The following is a 21,941-nucleotide window of genomic DNA, read 5'->3' as shown; positions in this document are numbered from 1 at the left end:
ATCAGCTCATGATTGATTCTTCAATCAGATGATTCCTAACTCATTATAAATAACCAGAGTTTGTCTTATCTCATTATATTCGTTTTGAAGAACCCATCCCACCCCCCACCCCTACTTCCACTCCTTTCCAGATGGACAGCCCAGTGATTAGCACTGTTGCCTCACAGCAAGAATATCTCTGGTTAAAGTCCCTACTAAACCAGATGACATTTCTGTGTGGGGTTTGCTGATTCTCCCCATGCTCGCGTGGGTTTTCCCCGGGTTCTCCAGCTTCCTCCCACAGTCCAAATAACACGCACTTAGTAAATTGAACACACAAAATTGATACCATAATCAAGCTCTCAGCGAGTACTCCTCTCCCCAGTCATCCGTATCTGTCATTTAGCTACAAATAAACTGGGGGGAGTTCATTGAGATCTACCTAAGATCAAACTCCCCTCTCGCCCTGCCAACAGGAGGGAGCCCAGGGCTCGAGGATCTAATACGCTCAGGGCTCTCTCTCGAGACAGTATACCATACAAGCTTTAATATCAATCATCAGCTTCAAGAGTTTACACTTAGCTGATAATCAATAAAGCGTATCTGGCATGCTGTCCTGGGAGAGAGCCCTGAGCTCGTAATATCCTCGAGCCCGGGGCTCCCTCCCGTTAGAAGGGCGAGAGGGGAGTTCGAGGTCTGGTAGGTCTCGAGAGCTCCCCTGCTTGTCACCGTGGGAAGTGTAAACTAAGGTTGTATTGGGTGATGATTTGTTTTAGTCGATTGGCTATGGTTTATGTTTTTGGACGGTGGGTGGAAATCGGGGAACCCGGGGAAAACCCACGCGAACACGAGGAGAACATGTAAACTCCGCACAGAAACACCAACCGGCCCGATAGGTTGGACCGGCGGTGTTCTTGCTGTGAGGCAACAGTGCTAGCCACTGGGCCACCGTGTCGCCCGATCAGAAAAAAGGGGGAGGATGTAGGGGTGGAAAGGGGGGGAGCTTCAAGACGAAGATAACTGGAGTGAAAAACTCAGGTTATTTATAATGCTTCCGTAATCATCTAAGAGGGCTGATGAGGGAGCTGATAAGGAGCCAGCCGTGTTGATTATAAGCATGTGATCCTCTCGAAATTAGTTTATGAATAAATCGCACCAAGTGTGAACTCTTCAATTAGGCTTAAAGCTAAACTGTGCGGCGCCGCATGAACTGAATTTGACACCTGTACCATAGAGTTAAACTGTGGAGTTTTACCATTTATGCTCTCATTCTGGCATAATGATCAAGGAACTTTGGTGCAGGAGGCACAATGATATTACAAATAAATTATATTAAAGATGGTATAGCTCAACTGTTTAACTCCAGAGGAGCTGTTAAAAAGTGAATGTTCCTTTAAACGGTCCCACAGAACAGTTCCACTAACAAGACTTTTCCAAATAAACTCTTCCCAAAAGCAATCCAGCATTACCAGAACAAAATATGACATCATCAGTGTCTGTCATTTAACCTTTTTGCGAAAATCCCGACAGGAACACCGAGCATGAATGCAGAGAATTGCATGCATTTCTTTACAGATTGCACACTTAAACAGCTATTCACCCACTAAATGGAGACGGTAATGTGATCTGTCTTATCTTGGGCCGATTAGCTGGAGGTCTTGGGATTTCTTTGTCAGCGTTTCCTGCATGACCTGAGGGCAGGCGACCCTCCCACTCACAATCTCGCTTCCTTCCATTGTGCCGCTTCACTTTTATAGATGATGTCATCTGCCCATCCCGACTTTTAGAGGAAATTGAATTCAACATAAGAGATTTTAGAAAATATACTATAACTCCGCTTCTTCCTGTCATCTCTGCAGGTGGCCGGGAAGAATAAATACCACCCGGAGTGCTTTCTCTGTGAAAGCTGTGATGTCTTCATTGGAGATGGTGATTCTTTCGCTTTAGTGGATTACACCAACTTATACTGGTCGGTTCTTCTCCAAATATTTGCTCATGTTGAGTTTTGATGGAAAAGCACCTCTATTTTCACTGGTTTATGATGTTCTTCTTCTCTTGCAGTGGTCAATGTCATTACCAGAAGGTGTCGACACAGCATTTGGCAGCAAAAGGTTCACCGCTTCCTCATATGGTGACATCGATGTCATTTCCTCCCTCTGCAGAAAGCAGACAAGGTTTATTCTTCACTGTGGAGAAGAAAGACAAAGAGCATTTGGTCACTGTTTCTCAGTGAGTCTTCATTTAAGGGTGTTTTCACACATTCAGTGAGTGCTTAACCACAGGCTTTCTCTGAAATGAGCGTTTGAATCAGTGAATCGTTACTCTCTCTGACCAGTTCATTTGAGCCAGATAGACATTATATATATAGACTCGCTCTGACTATATCATTGAAATCTTCAACCCAAGCTCATTCTGGAAACGTAGCCCCGCGGACGTTTCTGGAGACCACGATTTACGTGGCCAGAGGTACACACGGACGCGTTTAGTTTTTTTCGAGCGAATGCTGCGGGGCGGTGTAGGAGGAGGAGGAGCCGGCCGCGGGGACGACGACCGGGATCGAGTCCGGGGAACAGCGGTTCCAGTAATCAGGTAAGACGAAAAACAGAATCCGAAAAATAAGGGCGAGAACGCGGTGGGATCCGAAAACGCAGTCGAAATCGAAGACAAGGGCTTTTGCTTTTTTTTTTGTTTTGTTTTTTTGGACGGCCTTTGCAAACCGTCGCTCGGGTTTAGGGAAGGTGGAGGAGGAGGATGAGGAGGGCGGCCGGGTCGGCAGATCCGGCGGCTTTTAGCGCGAGAACAGGGCGGGCGCGAACGGCGCACGCTACCGCGTCCGCGGGGCTACGTTTACACAATGAGCCCGGGTTGGAAATCTTTGAGTTGTTAACTGAAGATTCTTCGTAAAGGAATCTTTTGATTCAATGAGTTATTCACTGTAGACTTGCTCTGATCAGATAATTTGAATCAGTGGGCCTGTTTACACATAGATGTCTTTACACTGTTTGACAAGGTGACAAGCTCAAAACATTTCACACACCATTTACACCCGTACTTACCATGTCACTTGTAATAGGGTTGACACAAATCCATGCTAATGCTAGGTGTAAACAGAGCCAGTGAGTCATTAAAAGCAGACTCACTCTTAACGGACCATTTAAAATCAGTGAGTCGTTAACAGCAGACTTACTCTTAATGAATCATTTAAATCAGTGAGGCGTTAACAGCAGACTCACTCTTAACAGATCATATGGATCATTGAGTCATTAACTATAGGTTCACTCTTAATGGATTATTTGAATCAGTGAGTCATTTACAGTTGACTCACTCTTAATAGATCATTTGAATCATTGCATAATTAACTGTAGGCTTAAGCAGGTCGCACACCAGAAGCGCCATGCATTTTAGAATTCTAAACATAGGTTTCTATCAGGATACACACACCGGCGCCACAAGTCGACGGCTGTCGGCGGCGCCCGGCCATGGCTCAGGACGCAGTTCATTTTTCAGCCGTGCCACAGATCGCCATCTAATTAGTTTCATGTTAAATATCATTCGAATGTGCGCGTCTGGTGTGCGATACTTTAAACTGTCATGTGCGCGCCGTGTCGCGGCGCCGTGTGGCGCTTCTGGTGTGCAACCTGCTTCACTCTTAATGAAGCATTTGAATCAATAATTCATTAATTGTTGACTCACTCTTAATAGATCATTTGAATCAGCGAGTCATTAACTGTAGACTCACTCTTTATGCATCGTTTGAATCAGTGCATCATTAACTGTAGGCTCATTCTTAATGGATCATTTGAATCAATGAGTCATTAACTATTGACTCACTCTTAAAAGATCATTTGAATCAGCGAGTCATTAACTGTAGACTCACTCTTTTTGCATGGTTTGAATCAGTGCATCATTAACTGTTAACTCACTCTTAATGGATCATTTTAACCAGTCAGTCAATAGGTGCATTCGACTTAAACCATGGCTGCAGCCGGTAAACAACGAGATTAGCTGAGCGCTGGCAGGTGGGGAGTTGAAAATTGAGTTGTCAAGCCGGAAATTTAGGGTTCAAAATTGCAGCAGTCATGATAACCAATCACATGGTATCATCATAATTTTTTTTTAATAACAACAAATGATTTACAGTACAAATAAAACAGAATACACTCTCTACAAACTATAGTTAATATTAAAACAATAAGGGAATTATGAATTTAATATATAACAAACACATGAGATAAATAAGTGGAAACGAGAGGGTATAAACATATAAACATAAAAATCAATAGGCCTATTAAATACAAAGCAATAAGCACACATTATAGGAGTTTAAACATCACTATTTAGGCTAATACTTCTTGTTTGAATATGCAAAAAAAAGGGTTTACATTTATTTACATTTATAGATATGAAACTTTCCAATATGTATTAATGCAAAACCCAAAGCACAAAGACAATCACACCTAAACCAAAAACAGGAACCACCAAACAAGACTGTTTAAATAATTCTGATTATTTTTCTTTCTAAAACTTTCTATGTGGGAAAGGCTGGACTTGCATAACCTGAGTGCTGAAGTTAAACCCTTGATCCATGTTGGAGACCGGATTCTTGAGATCAATGGAATTTCTGTTCACAACATTCCACTCAATGAGGTCAGTTGACAAAGAGCAGTTTTAGCTCAGATTAGATCATAATACTGATAAACCGGACCACATTTGACCATTGCTCTTTTTATCTCTTTATTTGTAATAGATCAATCTGGTGATTCATGATACAGAGCACTGGCTACAAATCACTATTGAACACAACCCTAAAGACCACATAAAACAGGAGGACCTGTCTGGCCTGCTGGGAGAAGAACTGGACCAGCCTGGAAATCTAGGCTTCTTTCCCCTTCCCAACAACAGACAAATAAGCCATCGATCCAAAAATATTTTGTAAGTAAAATAAATAATGAAGACATCATCCGTTTTCTCAGAAATGTACCTCTAGATTCCAGTAACAATCAAAGTAATCCATACATAGAAAGAAAACAAAACAAATTAGTTAAGAAGTTACGTTATGTGTAATAAAATAAAATGACACACTACAAAAATATATATTTTTCTTACTTTTTGTCTTGTTTATAGTTCAAATATCTAAAAATTCTCAAATCAAGAAGAATTTTCTAGGCAAGCAAAAAATATAGTCTTGTTTTTTAGAAATAATATGCCAAAATTAAGTAAGTTTTTCATTAAAACAAACAAAATAAACTGCCAATGAGGTAAGCAAAATAATCTTATGTGAAAAGGAAAAACAAGATTATTTTGCTTACCCCATTGGCAGATTACTTTGAACAATATGTTTGTTCTTCTTGATTTAAGAATTTGTAGATATTTGGACTAGAAACAAGACAAAAAAATCTAAGTAAGAAAAGCATTTTTTGAAGTACACAAGGTAAAAGTATTAAACACATGAAGAAAGGAAGTTGTAAAAAGACATGGAAAGCCCAGACAGCATCTTAAAATTCTCATAGTTGGAAAGTCACCCTGCCCCTCATCAGTGTGCTTCCAACTGGCTTCAGAAAAGAAAATAAAGCTGCTAGAATGGCTCAGCCAGTCACCTAACCTGAACCTGAGGACAGGAGCGAATGATTTAAACCACGTTCTATGTATAAGCAACGACACACAATAGAAGGAATATTTTGATATTAAATGGAGATTTTGTTCTAACCAACACCTTGAATTGATTTTCAAGATCTGAGGTGAACTATCTGCTGCTGCTTTCAGTATATGGCAATAAATGTCATGTGAAATGGCATTAAAACTCACATTGTTAGCATTTAGCACTGAATAAAGCACATGAGGTTTACCTGAGGTGATTATTGTCATAGTTCAGCTGCAAGAAATAGAAGACGTTTCTAATATATCAATTTAAAGTGTTGGGTGATTTGGGAGATTTGGAGATTTTGTTATTTGGCTTTATTTTTTGATTACAACAGCCTGAATGTACTTTATCCCTTGCATTAAAATAAAAAGTATAGTTCTGTCTTCATTTACTCACCTTTAACTTGTTCCAAACCACTTTGACTTTTTTCTGTTGAACAGAAATTATGTTTTTGTTTTTTCTATTGTAATATTACTTCCATAATATTTGTTTTCCTACTATGGAAGTAAATGGTTACAGGTTTTAGGCAGGGTGCAAATTATTCATTGACAACCGAGAGGGTCCAGTTTTTCAGTTATGTTCGGTAATATGCCTCAGTGAACCAAATTCAATCATTCATTTTCTTTTCGTCCTAGTCCCTTTATTAATCTGGGGTCGCCACAGCAGAATGAACCGCCAACTTATCCAGCATCCAGTTTTACACAGCGGATGCCCTTCCAGCTGCAACTCAGTGGGAAACATCCATGCCGTCTCATTCACACATACACTACAGACACGTTTAGCTTACCCAATTCCAATTCATGTCTTTGGACTTGTGGGGGAAACCGAAGCACCCGGAGGAAACTCACGCGAACGCAGGAAGAACATGCAAACTCCACACAAGATATAGCAACCCGAGTCAGATCATTTTGAAGGTTTGGTGTCAGTTTGGTGGTTGTACCATGAATGGTTTAGGAAGAGATGCATATAGAAATCAGTCTCAGAAGAAGAAGGACATGAAGAAGAAGACGTTTATGTAGTATAACAGTGTGTTGGCTTTCTCCAGCCACCATAATTGGGGGGGGGGGGGGTCCTGTCCTGCCCAAACCCCCCTATAATTTGCACCCTGTTTTTAAGCTTTCTTCAGAATATCTTCTTTAGTGTTCAACAGTTCAGGAAAGAAACTCATACAGGTTTGGAACAAGTAAAGGGTGGGTAAATAATAAGTACATTTTCATTTTTGAGTGAACTATCGCTTTAAGCGTATAGTCTGCCTTTTGTCTCAGTCTCAGTCTTCTCTATGTCTGTTTTTCCAGGCGCAGTTGCAGTATTGATAAAGTTCCATGTTTGCAACGACACGCTGCACTTCTTTCCCACAGAAGAGACATTAATCGTTCAGAGTCTCTGCGTTTTGACGCTAATGACAAAACGCAACGAATCTTCCGACCTTCCGACCTAATATATGGGGAGATTCTGGGAAAAGGCTGTTTTGGACAGGCCATAAAGGTAAAGCAATGAGTTAGAGTGATAAACACTTTATATGATAAACTAATATGACAGTAAGGAAATAACTGCTTTCTTTGCACTGTGAGGTGACGCATTTGGAGACAGGAGAGGTCATGGTGATTAAGGAACTACTTCAATTCGATGAAGAGACTCAGAAAACATTCCTGAAAGAGGTTTGTTGCTGTTTTTTTCCTTATCAAAACTGTCCTAATATGGTCCATTGTCCTTTTGCAAATCTAAAAGATTTCATATACAGATGACTTATCTGGCAATACAAAAAAGTGCTGTATTCTGAATGCCAGGCCAGTAGGTGGTGATGTCACGTTGCTTACCCTGTGGAGTGACAGCTTGGAAGCAGTCAGGGTGCACCTAACTGTCAAAATCATAGACTGTAATAGATATAGACGTAGTATCTGTGACGTCACCCATAGGTTTCTGAACAAAGCAAAAAAAGCTACAAGTACACGGCCAAACGTCACCATTTTGTTCGTGCGTCATCGCACCGACAGCAGGAAACCAAACAAGGGCAAAAAGGCAGAGCTACAGGCGCATGCTAGCATTTTGCTTGGACAGGTTTTTCTTTGGGAGAAACCTTAAACCTTCATTACCTGCGACTCGTTTGTGTTCTGACTACTTGTGCTTGGTTGTACACTATATGAGTAAACGTGTTTAGACCTGTAAAAACACTGCTGTAAGACATTGAGTCACTAAACATTGTTCTTATGACGTTTTTCCACAGGAGGAAGACCCAAATTACTTCCAAACACTTAAAAAAATCTAGTCTTTGTTAGTAAATGCAAGGCTATGGATGAAATCCAGGCATAACAATGTATGAAAACACTTCAGATGACTGTTTTACAGCCTACAGCTAATCAATCTGTCAGATTCTGGAGTGCTTTACAGATAAAATATAAATGATTAATTATCGTACGTAAAGACAAATACATTTATAGAGATGGTATATAAGTATATAATTGCACTCATCTGGTAAATGGAGGCAACTTGAACGGTTTGTGAGCATAATTAAGTGCTCTAAAAGGCAACTGACTGTATAACGCCACATAAAATAAAACAAAAATACGATATTTATGCAGAGTTCAGCGGCTAATCAGCTGGAATCACCTGAGGCGACGAGACAGCGAGCATCGAGAGCTAGCTGTCACTCAAGTGGCCAAGCTCTTAATTATGCAGACTAAATAAAACTTAACAAAAACTAAGTGGTTGCTTAGGCATTGCTAGGTGCTTTCTAAGTGGTTGCTAGGGTATTGTTAGACAGTTGCTAGTGTGTTCTGAGCTAAGGTGTTGCTAGTTGGTTGCTAAGGTGTTGCTAGTTGGTTGCTAAGGTGTTCTAGGTCATTACTAAGATGTTGGTATATCGTTTGTATGTTTCTAGTATGGATTAATAAGTTGTCATTATGGATTTGTATGTTGTTAGGATGTCCGATGTAAAGTCAGTGGCAGTTTTATTATAATGGAAGTCTATCGGACAGTTGCTAGGGTGCTGTAAGTGGTTGCTAGGGTATGGCTAGTAAGTTGAAAGGTCATCAGTGATTGGCAGAGATTGGTAGTCTGAGTTAAATGAGCCCAATTGTAAGTCTGTATGACAGTCTGGCCCAATGTTTAGTCGATTGGACTTAACAAACAAATCCAACAACTGTCTTGAATATATGTTAATCTCTTTTTTTTTTTTTTAAGTTTTACATACACAAACAGAAATTTGCTAAATCATCTTCCACATTAACAGTTTTGTATATTGAGTTTGACTTTTTTACTTCTACTGTGAAATTGTTGAAAAGCAAAAAATCTGAGCTATATGTATCAATTATTATAGCACTTTTTTATTCCCCTGTCAATTCTTAAAATCATTGGATGTAGAAATGCTGTACAATATACTTTGTGTAATTTAATTAATTTTTATTTATTTATCTTTTTTTTTTTTGCTTTTTACCATTGTTGTTTTCGTTTTTTGTGCTTCATATTTTGTATTGTGTTGTATGTTTGTTCCTGACGGTTATGCAGTAAAAAAAAAATCAAATAAAAAAAAAAACCTATATGACCTTTCTGAATTTTCCATGTTAGTTTTTTAGAAAACCGTAAGTTGGATGAGTTGGAAAACATATAGTAACTTAATTCAGTGGAGTTAGTTTGGTGGTTGTAGTATGAACGGTCTGGAAGGAGATTTGTCTTTAAAATATTCTAAGAAGAAAAAAAGACGGAAGAATAATAAGTTCATGTAGTATAACAGTATGTTGGCTTTCTCAAGCCACAATAATAACACTTCAAAAGGGCAGCCAAAAAATGGAGCTTAAAATTTGACAAACCAATCTGAATTTAAATTGTGTTAATTAGATTTTTTGACAATTGTAATTAAACAAAACAGAATATTATAAACCAAAAAAAAAATTAATTAATTTCTTCACTTGAATATTGAACATTTGAACTTTAAGAAAAGTGACTTTTTAAGGCAGATTTTTATAAATGTATTTTCAAACATCTGACTGCAGATATACATTTTGTAAAAACACAGTTTAAATTTTTAAGCTGTCTTAATTTTCAGATGTTTAATATTCAAATTAAGAAATTCAAAACAATTATAAATACCATATAATATATGGTTTTATTAAACTACAATTGTCAATAATTCAAATGACCACAATTTAAATTCAGATAGTTTTATCAAAGTTTAAGCTCCATAGCCATGTTTGTATTCACTCCAAAATGCCCTTCGGAGGGCGATATTTGTAGAACACCATTAGTCCCGTAGTCTTGACATTGTTGCTTGGCTGTAAAGTACTTGCACAGGCCTATAGACTAAATGTAATATACAGTATGTGCATGATGTCAACATTTTCACAAATTCACATATATGTACACTGTGAGAACCCCAACCCCCCCCCCCCCCCCCCTCATGTAAATGAACTTCAAAAATGCAAAACGTCTACAGTGATTCAAGTTGAAAAGGATGTCTCGTCAAATGGATTGTTTACTAATCATCATATATTTGATATTTGTCTCCAGGTCAAAGTAATGAGATGCCTTGAACATCCAAATGTCTTAAAGTTCATCGGAATTCTCTACAAAGACAAGCGGCTGAACCTTATCTCTGAATATGTGCAAGGGGGAACGCTGAGGGACACTATCCTGAAAATGGTTTGATCATCTGTTCTTTATTTCATTATTTCACAGTATATTATAATAGTATCTATGATAGTAATATAATCGTATATATCAGGGGGTTTTAACACACTGCAGCTTGTGCGATGATTGCAAGTGGCTCACCAAAATCTACGTTTCATCCAATCAGGTTGAATCAACATAGTATACCAGTGTATCACCCACTCCAATTCTCCAATTCATATTTAGGTTTAAATATTATATTAGCAGTGACTCATCTTGCTATTTAGTTATTTTTTTAATTTATAAACAAGCAGATAAGATTATAATATAATGGATTAACACAAACAGCAGGACAAAATCAGCACACTCTTTGTTTTTTTCAGCAATGAGCGCTCTTAGCCCTTTCGTTTCTCTTTTCTCAATGGCGATTAACGTTAACTTTAATGGCAACAAGCAGTAATCATCACCACTTGCCTTTTTTTCCTGTACACCAAAACTAGATTTCTAGCCCAACTACAGTACAAAACCCATCTATTTCAACAAAATGCTAGCTTTAAATGCATGCTGTACAGTTAACCCTTACTGCCTTTGAAAATTCATCTAACAAGCCTACGTGAGTGAATATTTTGTATATATAATATGGCAACACAAACAGGAGCATTAAAAAACAACTGCATTAGTTCAAAGTGAGCTTTTTAGACACACTCTACGCTCCATAAGAAATGTTTCATTATCATATTACATCCTTAAGTTACAGCCTTGTTCCAAAATGGATCAAATTAATTTATTTTCTCAAAATTCTACACGCAATAGCCCATAATGACAATGTGAAAAAATATTTTTTTTAAATTGTTGCAAATTTATTACAAACCTGTAATTTATTACAAACCTTACAACCTGTCTTTGGGAATTTTTGCCCATTCCTCTTTGCAGTTGCTCTCAAGCTCTATCAGGTTGGATAGGAAGCGACAGTGTACAGCCATTTTCAGATCTCTCCTGGGATGTTCAATAGGATTTTGGTCTGGGCTCTGGCTGGGCCACTCAAGGACAATCACCGAGTTGTTGTATAGCCACTCCATTGATGTTTTTGTGGTGTGCTTTGGGTCATTGTCCTCTTAGAAGATGAACCACCGCCCCAGTCTGAGGTCAAGAGCACTCTGAAGCAGGTTTTCATTCAGGATGTCTCTGTACATTGCTGCATTCATCTTTCCCCCTATCCTGACTAGTCTTCTAGTTCCTTCTGCTGAAAAACATCCCCACAGCATGATGCTGCCACCAACATGCTTCACTGGATGGTATTAGCCTAGTGATGAGCGGTGCCTGATTTTCTACAAAAGTGTAATGCCTGGCATTCACTCCAAAGAGTTCAATTTTAGTCACATCAGACCAGAGAATTTTGTTTCTTATGGTCTGAGAGTCCTTCAGATGTTTTTTTGGCAAATGCCAGGCATGGAGTGGCTTCCGTCTGGCCACTTTACCATACAGACCTGATTGGTGGATTGCTGCACAGATGGTTGTTTTTCTGTATGGTTCTCCCCTCTCCACAGAAGAACTCAGACAGAGTGACCATCGGTTTATTGATCACCTCCCTGAGTAAGGCCCTTCTCCCTGATCACTCAGCTTAGATGGCCGGCCAGCTTTAGGAAGAGTCCTGGTGGTTCCAAACATCTTCCACTTACAGATGATGGAGGCCGCTGTGCTCTTTGGAACTTTCAGAGCAGCAGAAATATTTCTGTAACCATCCCCAGACTTTTGCCTCGAGACAATCCTGTCTCAGAGGTCCAAAGACAATTCCTTTGTCTTCATGCTTGGTTTGTGCTTTGACATGCACTGTCAACCCTGGGACCTTTTATAGACAGGTGTATGCCTTTTCAAATCATGTCCAATCAACTGAATTTACCACAGGTGAACTCCAATGAAGCTGCTGAAACATCTCAAGAATGATCAGTGGAAACAGAATATACCTGAGCTCAATTTTTTGTGTAGAATTTTGTGGAAATAAATGAATTGAATCCATTTTGGAATAAGGCTTGAACAAAAAATGTGGAAAAAGTAAAGCGCTATGAATACTTTCTAGATGCAATGTAAACAGCATTTCCATGCAGGGAATCACAGAGCTACAGTTGTAATTTGAAAGTTATAATACATTAAATGTGTATACAAATACATGTTTGTGCTGAATGCAGAATTTCTTTTCCATCAAAAAAAAATTGTTTTTTAATTCTATTCAAATTTAAAGAACAATGTAAAAAAGATCTATATGATCTATATATTATTTGGCTAAAATAATTTCTTTTAATTTTAAGTGTATGATCTCGTTTCATTTGTCGAAATCTAGGCCTCTGATCACCCTTGGAATCTTAGAGTGAGCTATGCTAAGGACATCGCTGCTGGAATGGTACGTAATGAAGATTGTTTGTGGCAAGCTGTTTTTACATAACTAACATATTTTCATGCTATATACTACTAGTATCAGTAGTATAAGTAGTAGTGCTTTTATTTATTAGCTGCTTGCTTATACAAGTAGTATTTTATAAATTGACGCTAGTTGAAGAGAGAAGGAATCAAGCATCAGTTTAATAGATAAAGTTTCATATGTTTTTGCTGTGATTACTAACTCTGGTCCCACTTTATTTTGATGGTCCGCTTGTTTAATTTAAGATACATTGCATCTACATGCCAACTAATTCCCATTAGATTATAAGTAGACTGTTTGGTTGGGGTTAGGGTTAGTTGAGGTTGACGTACTTGCAGAGTTACCTACAATAAGTTAAATGTCTGTTTAGCAGCCGTATCAACAGGTATTAAGCAGACAGTCTACTAATACTCAAATGGGCAGAATTCCGCAGATTTTAGATTCTGTTTATTCATATTTATATATTTATATATTTATTTTATATATATATATATATATATATATATATATATATATATATATATATATATATATATATAGTTTTTAAAGTAATTTCAGTAATATGAAAACATTTATATGATTTATTTACAATACAGTTTGTAAAGTAATATTTTCTGTCTTTTAGTAGATTTAGACATGCTTTGTTTACCAAATAAAGTGGATCTAATTGGATTTGCATTATAAACATTAAATACAAGTTAAAAAGGTATTTTATACTCTAATGTGGAAGTGAAAATAAGCTATGGCTATTAGTAGTGGGACATAAATAACAGTGTTACTTTTGTGTCCACCAGAACTCTTGCCATTTAAACCTTCCTTAAGACATTACAAACTTAAGGATGTGTTATTGCGCTTAATAACCTTTTGATTGAGCATTATTTTGACACATGAAAAGAAAAACCAGAAAAAAACGTTCCACTACAGTAATTCTGCACTCAAAAAGTAAAATTCGGACCTAACCAAGTGATCAAGTGATATTTGGCAGCTCCATCCAGGGTTGCATACAGAGTGTGCTGTTATAGCCTGGAAAGCAAATATTGTCAGGGCTTTGAGAAAATCACATTGTTACTTTTGTCCCACTTGTTCTCGATCGAATAGACTCTGGAATAAATGTATTAGATACTTATTTATTAGATAAAAGTATCAATTGTCTAGTTTCGCAAGTACTGCAGTTGTGACTAGTACTTATACCAGTAGATATTCATTAGGTACTAGTACAATTTACTAGTGCATATTATTAGATAATAACACTTAATCAATAGATACTAGTTCTTATTAGATACTTTTAGCTTTAAATAGATTCAATTTAATTTGTTTATTGTCATTTGCACAGAAAGGAAACACGTTTCCCTGTACAATGAAATTCTTACTTAGCCGTCCACAGTGAAGTCATACACATAACATACATTTCATAAAGTGACAGAATGAATGAAATGTATATATATATATATATATAAATATCTATGAATGTAAATACTACATAAAACTGATTGTGGAGTTATGTAAACAGATGTAAACAATGTATAGTAGTTGTTTAAAATTGTGCTTATTATGCAAAAAAGTGCCTAGTGCAGTTGGCATATGTGAAAACAACAGTACTATGGCCGGAGCAGATTGAGTGCAATTGTATGCATTAATAGTCCAAACTGGGATGAAGAATATAATGTGCTACTGAGCAAAAAAAGTGCATGTTTATTAGATACTAGTAAGATACTAGTAAGATTTTTGTTAATTTTTCTAGTAGTGTTTTAATTTATTGTTATTGTGGCCATTCAGACTGCGGCAGGATATTAACTGTAACATATTAAAAATGCACTAGTGTCTAATGAATAAGTCTTAGTACACTGTGAAAAAGAGTATACAATCAGTAATTCATGACAACATGTCAAGAATGTTCCAAGATTTTTTATTGCATATTCATTTTGTAAAGAGATAGTTCACCTCAAATTGTTCAAATGTCATTTACTCGTCTTCCACTTGTTCCAAACCCGTTTGGGTTTTCTTTTCTTCCATTGAATGCTAAACATACATTGATGAATGTTAAAACAAAACATTAGCCATTGACTTTTTATCAATTTAGGCTCATTCAGAAAATGTACCACTATATACATTTCTGGAGAGCGTCAAATACGTCCCAGGAGCTACTTTTTATTGCATTTTTTTCTCGAATCCTCCAGAAGCTGCTGTGTATGCTTTTTCTAGGTAGAATAACGCTATTTACGGATGTTTTGTTGTTAAACTAAATAAAAATTCCCATTATCGATGCTTATGAACCTTATAAAACTGAAAATAGTCATTAATTTTTCGCCAGAACATTTTAGTGGCTAAACAACATTTATGTGCATATAACCCATTCATAACAGCACAATCTACATCAGTTCTGCCTGACTAATGCTCTCATCCTTCCTCCATGCAAAAGTAACTTCAATATTGATTCAGGATTTTAAAAAGTTTTGATTCAGCATGTTTGCATTTGCATTTGCTGACAGACAGTTTGAGCTATTTTATGGAAGAATTTTGGGAGATGTTGGCGTGACACTATTTAATTGGATGAACATTTTTTTTTGTTGAGTTCAGATGCAAAACCCACTAAATCCATCAGACCTCTTTTTTGTAAATGAGCATTTTCCATCAGGCTCCTCTGATTAGGTTCAGAAGTTTCATTTTATAGGTTATGATAATGTTATTAGCTAGTAAATAAAATATATTTTTTCAAAAATGCCGCTTTAGACAATTCTTTGGTTTTTAACAAGGTCGATTTTCTTTTGCGTCAAAACCAGCTAAATCCACTTGTGCTTTTTTTTGCAAAAACCTCTAAATTTACCTACTGAGACAAGACAGTGTAATTAGTTGAAAATCACTAATGATGCAATTAGAAATTATTTTACCAAACATAACACATTACACAGACCACCTAAAATTAAAAATACATCCGCTGTGATAAACCAGGGACAGAGCAAAAGCTGAAGGAAAATGAATGAATGAAATCTGTCAAGTAAGTGCATTAATCAATAACATTAAAGCTGAAATTAATTAAATCTTAACGATCTGTTGTCATTTTTGAGATTTGGGATTTTGATTTATTGTAATTAGAACAGTGTAAACATTGCAAATATTGTAATGCTTGGTAGATTCACATAATGTAATGTAAAAGTATTGTAAAACATCAATGTCTGTGCTTATAAATGTCTGACGTTATAAATGCATGCTACACTTCCGACTGTACAGCACGTTTTCTTTTCCCTATAATGCACAAAGTTTTGAGGTAAGAGACGTTTTCATTTGCCATTCACTGACAGTCAGACAGCCTCATCCAGTTCGTCAAACTGCAAGGGTGGTGTTGCGGATGCCGCCCTCTCTATACTGCCACCCTAGGCAGCCGCCTAGGTCGCCCCTATGGACGCGCTGGCCCTGTGTAGCACCAATCAGAGACAAAATGCAAGAAGCCCGCCTTCTGTGGTATGGCCATGCACTACGTGCAAGCGAATACTCTCTTGCAAAGACCGTCCTCAACACCAGTGTCGAAGGAAGGAGTCTGAAAGGTCGTCTAAAGCAGCGATGGCTTGATACGCTACACGCCGACCTTGCTGCCGCACGACTTCATCCTGACCAAGCCTTAAACCGCGACAAATGGAGGACTTGTTACAAAAGAGCCGACCCGGCAACCATACGGGACTAAGGCCAAAGAAGAAGACTTTAATCATTACCATTGGAATGTAAAGAGACTTTCTGCCAGCATAGCAAAAAATGTTTCTGAAGACAATCACCTACTGCACCTTTAATGTTAAAATCGCTTGCCATGCTGTTGAATGTGAAGCAAACATATTCTTTTAAATCATTTAGTAACAAGCAGTACATAACTTACCAGCATTCCAAGAAAGATGTCAATCTTTCTGTGGAAGCTACACTTATCATGTGCTCTGCCACCATCTTCATGAATGTAAAGGCATGTCCAGACAGGGAACAAGAATCTGAGGCAAGGTTTTTTGTTAGAAATGAAAGTTGTTTTGCCATTTAAAAGAGTGCACTTGTTAATTTATTCTCTTTGCAAAATACAGGCTTACCTACATTCAATGAACGTCATCCATCGGGATCTGAACTCACACAACTGCTTTGTCCGAGAGGTCAGAACACGGCTCGGTACTCATAAACGTAAAACAAGTTTCCACATTTGAGAAGAGTAACAGCAATGCGTTTCCCCACAGAATCAGACTGTGGTAGTTGCTGACTTTGGTTTGGCGCAACTTGTGAAGGACGAAAAGACATCTTCTCCTGGACAAATGTCCAAACTGAACAAGCTTGGGCGTAAGAAACGGTACACGGTGGTGGGAAACCCCTATTGGATGGCACCAGAAATGATTAATGGTAAGCCCTATGAACGCACTAAAATGCTTACACATTTGGAATAACTGTTTTAATTGAGAGCTTTTACTCGCAGGTAAAATTTATGATGAACGTGTTGACATTTTCTCATTCGGGATCGTGCTTTGTGAGGTAGAGTTAGTTCCTTATGCATTTCTCGACACTTTAATTTGAATCCAAATGAACATTTATGTTTATTTTTCTTGACAGATAATTGGAAGAGTATATGCCGATCCGGATTTCCTGCCTCGCACGCAGGAATACGGATTGAATGTGAAAGAATTCCTGGAGCGCTGTTGGTCTAAAGATTGTCCTGCTGCTTTCTTTCCCATTGCGGTTCTGTGTTGTGCACTGGAAGCTGAAAAACGGTAAGCATCTCGTAAAAATCTGCATAACCTCACCTTTAAAAGTGACATCGGATGGCCTTTTTAAGTAAAAACCCTGTAACTTACTTTGGTTCAATTGCTTAGATCAGTTTTCGGACCCTTTTCCTGAAGGCACAACAACAGTACATATTTTCAACCTCTTCAAGCACATCTGAATCAAATTATCAGGACATTAGAAGAGACTTAAAACCCTGAAACGAACAGTTCAGATAAAGTGTGTCTCCAGGAACAGGGTTGGGAAACACTGGTGTAGGTAAACACCCTTTTCCCGTGTCAAAAACACCTCAGTCTACAGTGAGTCCACATGTCTCTTTTGAGTGCTCTCACACTGTGCTATCCAAAGGACCCAGGCACGTTTCCTGATTTGTTTGAGAAGTGTGAGTGGTCTGAATCGGGCTCAGGCGCAGTTTAGTTGGCCGGCCCTGGCCCAGTTGGAAGAGGTGTGCCAGAGCACGGTTCACTTGGGCTTTGGCGCAGCACGCTTGTAGTGTGAGTGCAAAGTCGGCCTGAACCTAAAGACGCAATGGCACTTTTAGGGGACTGTTTCATATATTCATTCTTAATTTTCAATAAACGCAAACCGTCATAGATTATTAAAGACGCAAACCCCTCACTGCACGTGAGCTGCATCTCACGTCCGCTTTAATGATAATTTATGAGCGACAAAAGTAACTGATCTGTTCGGCAAAGTGCATGTCACTGCATCCCAAACGACTAATAAAGCAGTGTCCACTGTGCTGAGCAAGAGTGCTTCTCTTCCTGGTAAACTGAACACTCACATCATCGATGATGTAAGCGTGCTCAGGTCTGGTAGGTAAAAATGCAATGTGAGTGCAGGCCGAGGGGGAGAGGGGATGGGGGACAATCACGCTGTGGCACGGTTCAAAGCGACTGTACCTAATGTGAGTAAGCTTTTAATTGTTAAAGGGCCATGAAACCCCCTCGTTTCAGCAGGGTGTTTTCACACCTCTACTTTGGAAAAAGTCAGAAAAGTGGGCGTGTCCAGCTCTGTTTAGGGGGGAGTGTTGAAAGTAGAAAAGAGGCATGGTGTGGGAGTGTCTATTTGGGCGCGCTGACTTTCAGAGTCAAAATACCCACACACAGGGGACAAAGTGACTGTGTTTACATGGACATCTGTAGTCGAATTATTTGCCAAATTATTAAATGGTGGACTTTAACTGCAGTTTGGCTCTTTCATTCAGGGAATTCATTCATGTCCCTCGCGACAAACGAGATATTTGATTCGAGGAACTGCTCTAAGCGTGTATTTTTCATGCAATGTTTGATACCGCACGGTGAATGAGAGAAAAAAAAACTCTGCAGGTAGCGTCAGAAAGCCGCGTGTGTTATTCCGGTCACAAAATGCGGTGAAAATCCTACACGAGGTTAAAGTTTGGTTGTAGTGCTAACATGTTTACACTCGGTGCAATAGTTATCTTAGTTCGATACGAACAAACTGAATAAACAAAGAGCACTGGTCGCTCACTTACCAAATCTGTAGAGACAGGACAATCACTAGCAACTAGAGCCGCGTCTTTATTAAGAGGAGACTACAAGCGAATCCGGATCTCAGCGTTTGCAGATGAGAACAGCTCTCAGGTAAACAATAATCCCCCTTAGACACGTAAGTTATTGTTGTCGAGCGTCGCGTACACTGTTAATCCACACGTGAGTCTGAGCTCTCACAGAGAGAAATTGAAAACAAAACTTAACTGCAGCAAACTATAAAAGCAACACTTCACGCTTGTTTTGCCAACACAACGTGGCGTCTCTGTCGTCTAAACACTGTGACAGTAATGAATATTAATGAAGTTGCACAATAGAGCGCGCTGATTGGTTTGAACCAAGCCTTACTCATGCATTAATGCATCACACTGTTAGACGTAATAAGACACACTCTGGCACAGACGTCCAGTCTGCACGCTGGAATACACGCTATTATGTCATGACCGTGACGCAGCTTCAAAAATTCGTTTCAAACCGGAAGTACGAATTTGCTTAAAATAACGCAAAAACAACCAATTTACACTTTTTAGTGAAAGATAGGTGTCCTAATAGTGTTTTTAGCAGTGTGGGACACATATACGACTGTAAACAACTCAAAACATGTGTTTTGGTGTTTTGTTACCCTTTAATGTGCTGCTGCTCCCCTGCCCCTCTATGAGACTGCAGGATCACGGCTGCGTATAACTTACCAGTCCTTTCTTGAAGAGTTAAACCAGCGCAGCACACACACAGTGCCTACCCAAGCCTTGAGTTTCTGCTGAATTTTGTATTTGAGTATTTGAAGATGTTTCCACATTAGGATGACAAAATGTGAGGTCATGCTGGGACAGATAATCTCTGTATAGAATTAATCATTGCTTAACATCGCAGCCTACCAGTTTAATAATAATTTCATCAGCTGTAGTTAGATATTAGGCTGTTATAATCTTCTAAGGGCTTATTATGCAGTCCTGCTGCCATCTTGTGGATAGACAACATCAACCGTCTTTGGTCTATCAGTATGGCAGTCTAATGGCCGCCGACACGCTGTCTCAGAAAATACAAATATTTTAAAACAGGCACTGCCCATATGATTAAACTGCATATTGGCAATCTAAACAACTACATTATCATCTAGAAAAGCCTCAAAAGTACATTATGTTGTTCAATAGCTGCAATATTTCTCAAAATGTAGAGTGTCCTCTGCTTGTCGCTGTATGTGGGCGGAGTAATACAGAAGAGGAAGGAGGCTGTATAAATGCTGTTATTGCAGAATATTGCATGGCTATCAGCCAGTCAGATTCAAGAACCAGACTTGTGTGTGGATATGTAATTCCGTATCACCTCATTTGCTGAAATATGTCCTTCTTTTCATTTCTACAGTCCTGTTTTTGCCAAATTAGAGGAGTGGCTGGAGAATGTGATGATGCACTTGGAGATGGGACTTCCTCTGATGTCAGAACTGCTTAAGGTCCGACAATCCTTTTGGGAGAACCACAGCCAGCCAAGACCTTATGGAATTTCTTCCAAACCCATGGAGAGCTCAGCCTTTGGCAGAAGCTGAGGCTACATATATGGCCATACGGACATTTTCATAATGTTTAAATTCTCATAATATTATTTACAGCAGGGGTGTCCAAACTCGGTCCTGGAGGGCTGGTGTCCTGCATAGTTTAGCTCCAACTTCCTCCAACACACCTGCCTGGAAGTCTAGTATACCTAGAAAGAGCTTGATTAGCTGGTTCAGGTGTGTTTAATTGGGATCGGAACTAAAAAATGCAGGACACTGCAATAGTATCTGGATGCAGCCTTTATGATGCAGGCTGAGACTGCATCACTCAGCAATGCATTGTCAGACACAATGCACTGAAATGGAGCTGGTGACATCACTGTGACGAGTAGGGTTAGGGGTGGGGTTCGGTGAGCCCATTAAAAAGCATTGGATGCAGCCCAGATTGCACTGCACCAGGTCTGCAGCCAGACCCCTCTCGGACACCGGCCCTACAGGACCGAGTTTGGACACCACTGATTTACAGGGTCTCTGATAAAAAAAAAGTATGATTGTTATTACACTTTTCTTAGCAAATTCACTGTTCTGAGCCAATTTAGCTTTTTGTCTTATTTTGGATGAGAATATACACTTATTTTTATGAAATCTTTTGCTTGAAAATATTGTTTGTGGTATCTTTTATAATGCATTACAGAACATATTTTAAATAATGTTTTGTTTTGTAATGCAAAAAAACATTTGCACAGTTAAAAATGTCCCGATTACATTTGTGACCATGGACCACAAAACCAGTCTCATGTTGCATGTATTTATATTTGGGAATAGTGAGTCAAAATTATATATATATATATATATATATATATATATATATATATATATATATATATATATATATATATATATATATATATATATATATACATATATATATGTATATAATTTTTTTCATTTTCTGCCATAAATCATTATATTTAATAAAGATAAAGTTGTTTTTGGCAAATGTCTTACTCTATATCAACATGTATTGCCAACAACTTAATTGAGACCATTTTTTAGGCGATTTTCTAATTTTTTGATATTTTTCAAATAGGATTATCCTGATCCTAAAAAAGACACATCAATTAAAAGCATATTTAATCAGATTATATCTCAATTAAAAGTATGCTTATGACTGGTCCTGGGTCACATTTTAGGGGCAAAGCACATTTTACAAGCTATTTGTTAAACAATCTGATTAGTGATCTCAGAAACAAAGATGCTACAGATTGATCTTGAGGAAAGTATTATAAATTTATAAGCAACAAAGGAGTTTATAAAACTGTATATTAACAACAATTAAGAGTAGGGTCCGTGTACGTTTTGTTCATTTGTTTTCCATGTTCAAACGGAATAAAGGAAATGGAGAAAACGGCCGTTTTTCCGTTTTTCTTTTGCTCACGAGAAAACGAAAAAACGAGATTTTGGCTGGATTTTCGTTTTTTGGTTTAGGGTAGGAAACCGGATAAACGACTTTAAAATTCATTTTACACATGTAGGCGGTGCTGAAACGCCCACTTTCCT

At 38.2% G+C, this 21,941-nt stretch overlaps 1 protein-coding gene across 1 annotated transcript in view; it reads left to right on the top strand.

Moving 5' to 3' along the window:
- Nucleotides 1–21,026, top strand: part of limk1b (LIM domain kinase 1b) — a 29,599-nt gene extending 8,573 nt beyond the window's left edge. Inside the window, exons 3-15 of the mRNA XM_005161446.6 lie at nucleotides 1,839–1,948; nucleotides 2,041–2,208; nucleotides 4,521–4,626; nucleotides 4,727–4,911; nucleotides 6,916–7,105; nucleotides 7,192–7,278; nucleotides 10,124–10,255; nucleotides 12,561–12,620; nucleotides 16,697–16,762; nucleotides 16,844–17,003; nucleotides 17,077–17,132; nucleotides 17,211–17,368; nucleotides 20,255–21,026. Of these exons, the coding sequence (XP_005161503.1) occupies nucleotides 1,839–1,948; nucleotides 2,041–2,208; nucleotides 4,521–4,626; nucleotides 4,727–4,911; nucleotides 6,916–7,105; nucleotides 7,192–7,278; nucleotides 10,124–10,255; nucleotides 12,561–12,620; nucleotides 16,697–16,762; nucleotides 16,844–17,003; nucleotides 17,077–17,132; nucleotides 17,211–17,368; nucleotides 20,255–20,435 (1,659 nt within the window). The 3' untranslated portion in view covers nucleotides 20,436–21,026. The remainder of the gene's footprint in view (nucleotides 1–1,838; nucleotides 1,949–2,040; nucleotides 2,209–4,520; nucleotides 4,627–4,726; nucleotides 4,912–6,915; nucleotides 7,106–7,191; nucleotides 7,279–10,123; nucleotides 10,256–12,560; nucleotides 12,621–16,696; nucleotides 16,763–16,843; nucleotides 17,004–17,076; nucleotides 17,133–17,210; nucleotides 17,369–20,254) is intronic.
- Nucleotides 21,027–21,941: the final 915 nt, after the last annotated feature.

This window comes from Danio rerio, chromosome 21 (genome assembly GCF_049306965.1).
Source record: "Danio rerio strain Tuebingen ecotype United States chromosome 21, GRCz12tu, whole genome shotgun sequence".
Lineage (NCBI taxonomy): Eukaryota > Metazoa > Chordata > Actinopteri > Cypriniformes > Danionidae > Danio > Danio rerio.
The sequence above is the reverse complement of the archived record's forward strand: the minus strand, read 5'-3'. Positions and strand labels throughout refer to the sequence as shown.